The sequence below is a fragment of the Mytilus galloprovincialis genome, chromosome 6 (genome assembly GCF_965363235.1).
Source record: "Mytilus galloprovincialis chromosome 6, xbMytGall1.hap1.1, whole genome shotgun sequence".
NCBI classification, from domain to species: domain Eukaryota; kingdom Metazoa; phylum Mollusca; class Bivalvia; order Mytilida; family Mytilidae; genus Mytilus; species Mytilus galloprovincialis.
The window spans coordinates 47,173,153-47,185,598 of NC_134843.1; the positions used below are offsets into that span (position 1 = coordinate 47,173,153).

A 12,446-nucleotide genomic window follows, 5' to 3' on the forward strand; every position below is an offset into this window, starting at 1 on the left:
AAATATTTCATGCATATTCAGTACAACCAAAAATTAAAGAGTATCCATAATGAGGTGTAAAACAAAAATTGCAAGCGAAATAAAAACTTATCCCTATTTAAAATCATTAATCGCCGTAAAACGTAAACGTTTGACGTTACCATTTGAGACGCAATATCGTGCGTAACGTCGTAGTGTTCAGCTTATATATATATGGATGTCGAAAATCATCATTTATTCTGTATAACAGACAGACTGTTATTCATCAGTTTAGAAACTCATCAGAACAAACCTGACAGTTATTTGCGTTTATATCTAAAGCCCGTTCTTTAATTCGTCTTTTATGTTGAATATTGAAATTTGGATATAAAAGTTATGACTATTTGACAAATATATAAATGGCATGAGAAAATAACAAGGAAGCAATCGAACTACAAATGGAGATTATTCTAACTTGTTACTCACTTCTTTCGTGTTCATGTGGGTTAGAAGTCCCTTCTCCAGTTCTCTTTCTAATGTGTATCCATTCTTCGTTTAACCGCTTAAATCGCTAGCCGATATCTGTTTTCGGTACTTGGTATCCTGGTATATTATTTTTAACATAAGGTGTTCAAAATTTCAAGCGATTTGAACACTGATTGAACATGTAATGTTAATAAAATGAACGGATAATGAAATAAGATAAACATCGACATGTTTTTTGATTACGATATTATCATTACAGGCCTCATTGCTATGCATAATTATGTCACTTATATAAGTAAAACTAGGTTCTCTAGAAGAAGACTTTTGTATGTATTTCCCATATGTTAAAATAAGCTGCTCCCTGGCGGCCATCTTGGATGATGGATCGGCAACAAATTAATAACACTTGGTCAGCATTTCATAAGGAACATTCATGCTATGTTTGATTTTATTCCATTCAGTGGTTCTCTAAAAGAAGGCATTTATATGTATTTCCCATTGGGTCTTATGTTAAACTAAGTCCCCCGCTGGTGGCCATCTTGGATGAATCCGGGTCCGTCCGCCCTGATTTCGGTTCGCCCTAGTTCCGTTTCGCCCTGAGACCGTTCGCCCTGATACCTATTCGCCCCGATTTTTATTTTTTATTATAGTGTTGTGTTGTGTGTATTTAATTGAATATGTTGAAGTCAGTCTACAATTTCGCCGAATATTTAAGACCTATCATGTTATCTACAGCTAGCTGCTACTAGGTTATAAGTTCCTGTAAATTTCAGGACAACACGATATTGTGACTTCAAGGTATTGAGAACTAAGTTAGTATCTGTATGTAATTACGTTACTAGGAAATTATTTTTAGTGAATTTCAGCACTAGTCTACATTGTATTTTTAAATGTAAAACAACTGAAGACTAAATTATTTGTATGTAATGGCATATGTTGAAGTCTGTTTACATTCACCGAATATTTATTTGTGATGTATTACGTGTTGCTGCTTTTGGGAAATAATTGTCTCGGAATTTCAGCACTACATTGTATTTTTAAATGTACTAAGTTATTATGTTGTCTTGCTGCTACGAGGATAATTTTCTGTGAATTCAAAGACTACAAAGTATGATGGATCAGCTACAAAGTAACAACACTTGGTCAGCACCTTATAAGGAACATTCATGTTATGTTTGGTTTCATTCCATTCAGTGGTTCTCTAAAAGAAGTCATTTGTATGCGTTTCCCATAGGGTTCTATGTTAAACTAGGTCCCCCGCTGACGGCCATCTTGGATTATGTATCGTCTAAAAAGTAATAACACTTGGTCAGCACCTCATAAGAAACATCCATACTATGTTTGGTTTCATTCCATTCAGTGGTTCTCTAAAAGAAGTCATTTGTATGCATTTCATATAGGATCCTATGTTAAACTAAGTCCCCCGCTTACAGCCATCTTGGACAATGGATCGGCTACAAAGTAACAACACTTGGTCAAAACCTCATAAGGAAGATGTATGCCATGTTTGGTTTCATTCCATTTAGTGGTTCTCTAGAAGAAGTTCAAAATGTAAAAAGTTTACGCCTACGACGGACGACGACGGACGACGACGGACGACGGAAGCCAAGTGATGAGAAAAGCTCACTTTGCCCTTCGGGCCAGGTGAGCTTAAAATTATCCAAAAGAGTTTGAACATATATAATAGCATTCCGACTACTAAATGCCCAGTTTTTCTTGTGAGGCAAAGCTGTATTGACAAATTGACAAATCAAAACTTTGAATATATTCGAAATCACCAATATCAGCATGCAGATTGCTTTAAATACTTCCAACGAATTTTTGACACTTCAAAAGTAATCAATTCCACTTTTTTACGTATTTGAACAATATATAACCAGTATTTTGATTGGATCAAATGTACTAGTAAGAAGAATAGATAGATTTGTAGTGGAACAACGAAATAAATCTATATTTGTAAGGAGTTTTGCGCAGCTTCGGAAGCCAGTACATAGTTGGAACTTTTATTGTATTTGGTTCTCATGGTAAAACATTAGATAAAAGTTTATGTGTCGAAAATTGAGTCAGTTTGAATGTTGATGAACTCGTGATTTTCATTTGTAGAACCTCAATGTCAAATGTACGTCCAACAATAAGGATAAGTAATGTTAGCAGCCTTATCAGCCGGAACAAAAACAAATTCCTTGGCGAGTTCTTTTAGCTTATGTTTGATACGTGAAATTGAGCTATTATGGTTGTATTTAGGAGTAAAATGATCCTTAAAATGTTGAATACGTATATCAACTATGTTTATTACCGAATTAGACAAAAAGTTTCTTCAGATTTTTCTCCATGAGTTATATTTACCAAACAGTTAATCAAAAATTCAAGAGAGGAGAAAACTCAAATTAAATGTCAACGTACCCATTCAACAAATATGTATTAAGCGAGCGCCGATTTGAGAAAAAGCCTCTCGTTAAGGTTTTTAATGCAACTATCTAACATACAGCTAATTTTGGTATCAATTGAAAGAAAAACTTCTAGAGTATACGATTTGGGTGGTCGTCAAAGTTCCCTATGGTCAAGTTTCTTGCAAATCTCACGAGAACACAGACATGTCGAAATACTTTGGAGTATACGGTGACATTTAACATTGACTATATCGGCATTGTTGTAAATATATTATTCATTTTTATCTAAGATAGCTTTCACTACATTCTAAAAGCACATCGAATTAAAAAAAAAAGAAGATTTTATGAAAAATTAGTTAATTCAGAGGCATCTGTCAGACCAACCCTAAAATGTAAAAAAAATATACCATATATTTTAAGATTGTCAGAATCAATGACATATTATAACTCTCTTATGTTTTGTTCTTATAAATTCCATATACCTTGAAAAGATTGCGACACACATCGAAGCTCGATGATGGATGATAAATGTTTGACGACTTCTCTAAAATCTGCATTATTAAACGGTATTCCGGATCTGTATCGTGTTTATCCCAGACACTCAAAAATTATATCAATCGAGTATCTAATATGCACATGTAACATTTGAGTTGCCAACACACAAGTCGTGTTTTAACATATTACTAAATAAATATTCGTATATGTGTTACCGAAAGACCATTTTAAGCATTACTAACGATATTGGCATGTGATATGTAAGCAGCAGACTGCATTTTATAGAATAGTATATTCTTAAATATTATCATAATTACTCATCATGGATGAGTGTCCAAGTCCTGTCAAATATACACCACCTCCAGTGAAGCGCAGTCGCATGTCCATAAATTGGCAACGCTGTATAATATGTCAAAATATTACACAAGAGACTCTCAGTATGACAACTGATAGAGGAAACCTTAATGAATACTTTAAGGCAAAGACAAGATGATGTGTTTAGGTTGTTTTTGAGTGAGGTTGATACATTAGAGGCATTGTTGGTTTAACAAGGAAGAAGCTTCATTGATAAGATGGAATCTTACAAGGCATGAGCTTAGTCAGATAACATTGGCGATGAAAGCACGTGCGTGTCCTATCCAGGTTGATGACCAATGTCACGATGAAGCAAAACCAGCTGCAATGAAAAGGGATGAAAAGCGTGTACAAGATCTAATTGTTTATATAACAGAAAGAATGACAAATCCATTTGACGATGATAGTCACTCTCCTCAGCTTATTAACATTTCAACTCGTCCCCGTGCTAGTCACGAGATTGAAGATTCACTGTTAAAATCAGTTGAAACTGGAAAAACTAAAATGAAGAAATTTGTTGAGTCATCTCTATCAACAGACCAGGCAGGTAGCTTTTACCATCCCATCCAAAGATCAGGACTGAAGACCTTTGAAGATATGAACCCCAAAGTACAACTAAAATGCAAATCTGGTCAAGTTGTAAAAGGTCATTTGAATCCCGAACTTGTATTTAGACGTGCACTATCTCTAACTAAATGTAGAGTTTACGTATCTGTGGAAATTTGTCCCATTCCCACTGCATTATTTCATGACGATGAGGAAGAGAAATAAGTCTGATCTTGCCCATGAATTGGAAAATTTAGTAGGATCAGTCCCTAACCTTCCTTCATTCGACCACAGTGCTACCGTACTAATAAGAGATGACATGAGCTTAGTTCGGTCATTTGATGTTAAAAGGATGTCCACATTTTGAGACTTGGCCAAATCTTACATATGCAGGTACAATCAGGCATAAATGTTTAGTTCTTGTCGGTGGATTTTCCAATCCATAAATAGTGCGACAACTCTCTAATGAGCATGTTATCGATCTCATAGACTTTTTCTGCTCGCATGAAGAAGCAGACACAAGAATCTTGCTTCATGTTATACACTCTGATAAAATATTTCAGCAGTTGAATATAAGGGGATGAATCATAGTCAAGTTTTCCGATACAGATGTTCTTGTGCTCTGTGTTCATTATTTGAAGGTTCTTGTGTCGACTGAACAAATGTGGTTTCTGACGGGGTCAACTAATTCTCTTAGGGACTGAAGAAGGTACATACCAATCGATGAGTTAAGTAAATCTCTTTCACTTTTACTAGGTAACATTCTCACTGCAGTTCATGCTTCAACTGGTTGTGATACCACCTCCGCTATATTTGGGTTTTGCAAAAAAACTGTATTCAAGTTGATAAGAAAATCTACGAGTAAGTTTACAAATCTCTAAAACTTTGACTAGATTGATTTTTCCACATCGTTGTCAGCAGCAAGAGATCTTATTTCAAGCTTGTTGGATCCAAAAGACAAATTCCCTTCATCACATGTTGACTGAAACAAGTTACGTGTTAATCTTGCAACATGCAAAGACACAAGTTTGTTGCGATTACCACCAAGCGAACCTGAGTTCATGAGAACATGCTTTGCGGTCTTGTCTTCATACGAAAATTTAGATGTCCTCACATGTCGATCATCCTTTGGCTCCTTGTGAATACTGGTGGAAAAAGAGTTCACATGACCCGGATCCAGTTTACTTTTTAGGCATGATGACGTACGATTTCCTGCAAGATTTAATATGTTCTTGCAAGGGGAAATATATATGTAGCAAGTCATGTATTTGCCGAGAGCAGCAGATGTCTTGCACTGAGCTTTGTCCATGACAGGGTAGTGATGCCTTCCAAAATATATATTCTGAAAAGGACATCGACCTCGAAGATCAAACGAATGACGATGATGAAGATAAAAACGATACCATTTACTGATAGCGAAATCTTGAGCATTTGAGCAAAGGGGCAACATAAAGTTTAATTTGCCTCACTGTTATTCGATGTAAATATGTATATTATTATTAATTTTGTGTTTTTGTAATAACTCTACCAGCTGAAATAAATGGTTGTGTACTTAAGTTCTGTATGCGATGATAGTGATAGTTAAAAAAATAATAATAAAAAAAAATAATAAAACCTTGCTAGTGATCTTCGACCTTGACGTGGTTGGCAATCTTAAGACAATTAAATCATAATGTATTTATAACTGTCGAACTTACAGGAGACCAAAATAACATATATGTCTTACTTTGTTGTAAACATGGTAAATATGTGCTTTAAAGCAGTTTTACGATATGTTTTAATATAATTTTATCAATATTTTGTCGGTATAAATAAAGGCAACAGTAGTATACCGCTGTTCAAAACTCATAAATCCATGGACAAAAAACAAAATCGGGGTAACAAATTAAAGCCGAGGGAAACGCATTAAATATAAGAGATGTCTATGTGTGTTACATTTTATTGTTATGTCGTTGTTCTATACGACATAACACTAAAATGTAACACACATAGACAACATCCCACGAGAATAACAAATATAACATATATATATAACATAAAAACATGCTAGAAGAGACATTAGAACTTAAACAAGAGGCTCTCAAGAGCCTGAATCGCTCACCTTAATTTTTTTGGTTAAATCTCTCATCAATGATTATTTTGGCTTTTCAATTTATTTAAATGTTCTTTGAATCGTCCTATTTTCTTCAAAAGCAAAAAAAAAATCATTTTCTCCTATGTTCTATTTTAGCCATAGGAGCTATGTTTCTGACATACAAGGAAATGAAATATAAAATTTATACTGGATACTCTGAAACTCATTTAGCCTAAGTTTGGCTGAAATTGATACAGCAGTTTCAAAGGAGAAGATTTTTAAAAGTAAGTCAACATGATGAACAAATTGTGAAAAAAGTCTTTAAAGGGCAATAACTCCTTAAGGGGTCAATTGACAATTTTGGTCAAATTGACTTATTTGTAGATCTTACTTTGCTTAACATTTTTGCTATTAACAGTTTATCTGTATCTATAATAATATTCAAGATAATAACCAAAAACTGCAAAATTTCTTTAAAATCATCAATTCAGGGGCATTATACCTGAAAAACCAGTTACCCAATTCGGCTGAAAATTTCAGGACAGGTAGACCTTGACCTAATAAATACTTTAACTTCTTGTCTTATTTGCTCTAAATGCTGGAGTTTTTGAGATATAAGCCAAAAACTGCATTTTACCCTGTGTTCTATTTTTAGCCATGACGGCCATGTTTTTTGACGAAATAAAAAATAAAGCACAAACTTTATTTTATACACCCTACTGATCATTCAGTTGAAGTTTGGTTGAATTTGGTTTAGTAGTTTTAGAGAAGAAGATTTTTTAAAGTTAGCAAATATGATGAACAAATTGTGAAAAATTGTCATTAAAGGACAATAACCCCTTAAGGGGTCAATTGACAATTTTGGTCATATTAACTTATTTGTAGATCTTACTTTGCTGATCATTTTTGCTGTTTACAGTTTATCTTTATCTATAATAATATTCAAGATAATGACCAAAAACTGCAAAATTTCCTTAAAATTACCAATTAAGTGGCAGCAACCCAACAATGGTTTGTTTCATTCATCTGAAAATTTCAGGGCTGATAGATCTTGACCTAATGAACATTTTTACACAGTCAGATTTGCTCTAAATGCTTTCGTTTTTGAGATATAAGCCAAAAACTGCATTTGACCCCTATGTTCTATTTTAAGTAACAGCGGCCATGTTTTTTGACGGATCAAAAATCGAAGCACACACTTTGTGCAGGATAATCTAAGGAACAATCATGCTACGTTTCATCCAAATCCATTCAGTAGTTTCAGAGGAGAAGATTTTTTAAAGTTAGCAAATGTGATGAACAAATTGTGAAAAATTGTCATTAAAGGACAATAACCCCTTAAGGGGTCAATTGACAATTTTGGTCATATTAACTTATTTGTAGATCTTACTTTGCTGATCATTTTTGCTGTTTACAGTTTATCTTTATCTATAATAATATTCAAGATAATGACCAAAAACTGCAAAATTTCCTTAAAATTACCAATTAAGTGGCAGCAACCCAACAATGGTTTGTTTGATTCATCTGAAAATTTCAGGGCTGATAGATCTTGACCTAATGAACATTTTTACCCCATGTCAGATTTGCTCTAAATGCTTTCGTTTTTGAGATATAAGCCAAAAACTGCATTTGACCCCTATGTTCTATTTTAAGTAACGGCGGCCATGTTTTTTGACGGATCAAAAATCGAAGCACACACTTTGTGCAGGATAATCTAAGGAACAATCATGCTAAGTTTCATTCAAATCCATTCAGTAGTTTCAGAGGAGAAGATGTTTGAAAAATTGTTAACGACGACAGACGACGACGACGACGACGGACGCCAAGTGATGAGAAAAGCTCACATGGCCTTTTAGGCCAGGTGAGCTAAAAAAAAGTAGTTACATATGTTATTTATATAAAACCAAACGAATTTGTGTGTTTTCGACGCAAAATTGAATATTACCGAGCGTTTTGCGTCAACTCCCGTAAAAAATATGATTTTCACAAAAAGATTTTTTCATTTTAAACACTTTTTTTAAAAAAAAATATTTCCGAAACAAAAATTAAATAGACTATAGTTTATCAAATAATATATTTCATATTATATATTGCAGATGAATTTGTTTTTAAACTGTTTTTTTCGAACAATATCGTCAAATTATGTCTTATATTTTTCCCCTTTATTTTGCGTTTTAAGAAAAATGTGACCATTTCCCAATTTGACGACCAGATTACCCCGGACTTAATGTTATTTTCCAGTGCAGGTATTTGTTCACAACACATATTGAAAAACCCAACCTGATATGTTCGGCATACGTGAAGGATTTTTTAATTTGCTGTGAACAGAATTTTATCGTGTATGTAATAATTTATAATAACACTTTTAACATTAAATTTAAGTATTAAAAGTGTAAATTGCGTGATTTTTTATCAAAAATGTATTATTGACTGAAGCACGTCATTATTTTCCCTCTGTGAGCCTCTGACAGTCTGATAGCTTTTGACTACGTCACATAGTAACCGGTGTTATGATGACGTTTTTGAGGTTCCAATTGGGGATAAAAACGTCGTATATACCCGGCAGTTTCCTGAATATATACTGACATCTCTGTGTTGTTATCCAATCACAAACCTCGACACATTTGTAATCCGTAATATATCATATAGCCGTGTGTTATATTAGATTGGTGCATTAAAAACTTCCGAATCCTTGTTTTGGCGCTCACCTATATGTGTAATGACATGTCTTAACTAACAATTTAATAAGAATATACTGTCGATATATCATACAGTATCTCAAGAAAAGCTATTGAAGCCAGCATCAAAATTCAAAACAATAACCTTGACCTTTCTTATTGACCTCAATTTCTTAGAAATGGAACAAGGACATCGAATCAAAGAATCATAGGTCTCTATCGCTTATGGGCTACCAGTTACGAACGATAATCGCTTTTATTAAATACATATGGGGGAATAATTCTTAAATCTCCCAATAGCGTCGACCAGTATTTCCCCGTAATCTAAAGGATGTAACGAGCAATTTGGAAAAAATAAAAGCAATAACTTGTAAAGAACGAAACGTGTTTGATTGGTTTGTTTGTTGATTGATCGATGGATTGATTGATTGATTGATTGATTTGTTGGTTGTTTGGTTAGTTGATCCATGAATGACTGATGAAACAACTGGACAAAGAACTCTAAAAAACAAGCTTGTAATGAATTGAGAACCTACATCCCCATTTATACACTTGGGACTTGGCCGATAGCTATAGAAACAATCTGAAAAGGAATTGAGATCAAATATCTCCTGTTTAACACATGAGACCGGGACTTAAGAAACAAAACATGCCGGAATTGAGAGCCTAGATCTCTTGTTAAAACTCGGAACTGGGTCTCCAGGAACTATAACAAACTTACGAATAAATGTCCCTGACCATATAAATATTGGACAATACGCATATGGTCATGACCATATGACTCATATAGTCAGGGTGATTAATACGTTTACTAGTACTTTTGATACTGATCTCTTCATAAGGTATGGTCATTTTAGTTTTCACTTTTAAAAGACGCTATCAAAAGTCATTTTTATTAATATTTTATAATAATAAGACAAGATTAAATAATAATTACAAATAAGCAGTCAAAACTAAGAAAAAACTTGTTATACCCATGGTCAATAACGATTTGTTATTACGAGTGAATGGCAATTTGTCGACTTAGGAAGATAACATCCCAAAATATATGATTGAACTGTTAAACAAGAAGTCAAATGTTTTAGAGGACAGAACACAGATACACCCTATGTAGACAATATGTGAACGACAGAGGGTTTCTACTTGTAACTTGTGCCGTTTTGGGGTAGCCATTGATTTACAATGATAAATACATTTCTTGTTATCATCCTTGATTTTTAAAGATAAAGTATATTGAAACGTTCCTAATTCATATTTGAAGAAAAATCTATATGGTCCAACTACTCATATGGTCCGGCCCGTTGATAATCAGACATATACTCATAAGGTCTGGAACATAATCATTGTGCTAACGGATAGGATTTTCTTTCATTAATAGCTAAATGGTGTATGGTCGTTAAACCCTGAGTGTTCGTGCAATACATGCCTTTGTGAAGATTCGCAATGTATAATTTAACATATTTTTGCAGGATAAGATTCATATTGCAGATACTCAGATCGAATTTTTACAGTAAAATTGACGAGACAGAGGGAGATTTTCATCTAAATAGAATTCTGCAACAAACAAAACTAGAGGCTCTAAAGAGCCTGTGTTGCTCATCTTGGTCTATGTGCATATTAAACAAAGGAAATACATTATAGACAAGAATTCATGATTAAAATTCTGTTTTTGTGATTGTGATGTATTTGTAGATCTTACTTTACTTCTCTATGTATAATGCCCAGTAGTTTCAGAGGAAAAGATATGTAAAACATTACATTGGGTCAATTGGCAATTTTGATTACATGACTTATTTGTAGAGCCTGTAGTTTCTGAGGAAAAGATTTGTAAAGAATTTTATTGGGTCAATTGGCAATTTTGATCACTTGACTTATTTGTAGTTCTTATTTACTAATACCTTGTTTACTGAATAATATTGATATTTGCAGTAAATCTCTATCTATTTCAATAATCAAGATTATCACCAAAAACTGCAAAATTCCGTTAATATTACCAATTCAGGGGCCGCAACCCTGGAACGGGTGGTCTGATGGGTCTGAAAATTTCAGGGAAGATAATTCTTGATCTGAAGAATTTTTTTCCTATCAGATATGCTCTTTAGGATTTAGTTTCAGATGTATAAGCCAAAAACTGCATTTTACCCCCTTGATCTATTTTTAGCCATGACCGCCATCTTGGTCGAAGACCGGGATCATCGAATATATTTTTTAAAACTAAATACCCTAAGGATTGTTTAGGCCACAATAGGTTTAATTTATTTCAGTAGTTTTAGAGGAGTATATTTTTGTAAAAGTTAACGGGCGACGATGACGAAGACGAACAACGACGAAGACGGACGCCATGCGATGAGAAAAGTTCACTTGGCTTAAGATGTTGGAAGGTGGGATATGGGGTGTGCTTATATTACTTTTTTGTACATGATGGACCTTAGTTGGTTCATTGAAAAAGTGATATGTAGGTAATTCTAAAATTATAACATGACCTTGACCTTTGACTTTGAACTTAAATTCCTGTTTGTAAATCAAGGACCTTAAAATCGGAAAACTTACCTTTCATGCGATTCATCAAAACATCACTTACATCGGATATTCAAAGTTGGTTACTTATTTCAGAGACACTAACTCCGATAAGATGTTATTGGATTGATTTAAACCAAATGTAACATATCTTCTCCACAAACATTTTGCGCTAGTTATGTAATTTATATTTTTAAAAAATGTCAGAGGATATCATAAAACAAGGAAAAATCAAATTTTAGAATATGATCTTGATCTTTGACCTTGACATTTGTGCTATACATTAATATATCACTTATGTCAATTAAAAACGGGAAAATAACTCTTATATGGAGTCCTTGTGTCGCTTCGATCAAAATTTTGTTGTTGTTGAGGGGTCAGCTGAAGCCCGCCTCCAGGTGAATGTTGAAGACCCATTGGTGGCACTCGGCTGTTTTCTGCTTTTTAGTTGGGTTGTTTTCTCTTTCACACATTCCCCATTTCCATTATCAATCTTATTCAAAATGAAAATATACTTGAAAATATATAACACTTTATAAATTATCATTCAAATAAAAGTACACACCACTTGCAATGTTAGTCTTCTACAGTAAATGGCTGTCAATATCAATAGAACAATTGCCAAAAGTCCACCTGCACACACTCCAATAACTGTATACAATGTTTCTGGAGTAATTTCCATTGATAATTGATCTGTCTCATTCTCTTCGCCAGAACCAAGGTCCATATTATCTTCAAAAAAACAGTCGTCAATTATTTCAAATGATTATCATGATTTATACAGTCAATATAAATGATATTCTTAGCGACAAGACAAGGGCTGATGGCAAAACAAAAAAATAATTTCAATATATCATACTACAACATTTAAGTGAATAACTACACCTGAACATTACATTTGTTAAGACTTCTACCGAAATTTCATTTCTTAGTATTCGATGTGTGCTT

The 12,446-nt window shown here is 33.7% G+C and overlaps 1 protein-coding gene across 3 annotated transcripts in view; it reads right to left on the reverse strand.

Annotated features, from left to right (window-relative positions):
* The window catches only part of LOC143079728 (fibroblast growth factor receptor 4-like), a 213,104-nt gene that overhangs the window by 109,607 nt on the left and 91,051 nt on the right, over positions 1 to 12,446 (reverse strand). For all 3 annotated transcript variants that reach the window (XR_012979469.1, XM_076255274.1, XM_076255275.1), the window contains exon 12: positions 12,064 to 12,230. Coding sequence is in view for 2 of the 3 variants with exons in the window: in XM_076255274.1 (XP_076111389.1) it covers positions 12,064 to 12,230 (167 nt within the window). In the remaining variant the exon portion in view is untranslated. The remainder of the gene's footprint in view (positions 1 to 12,063; positions 12,231 to 12,446) is intronic.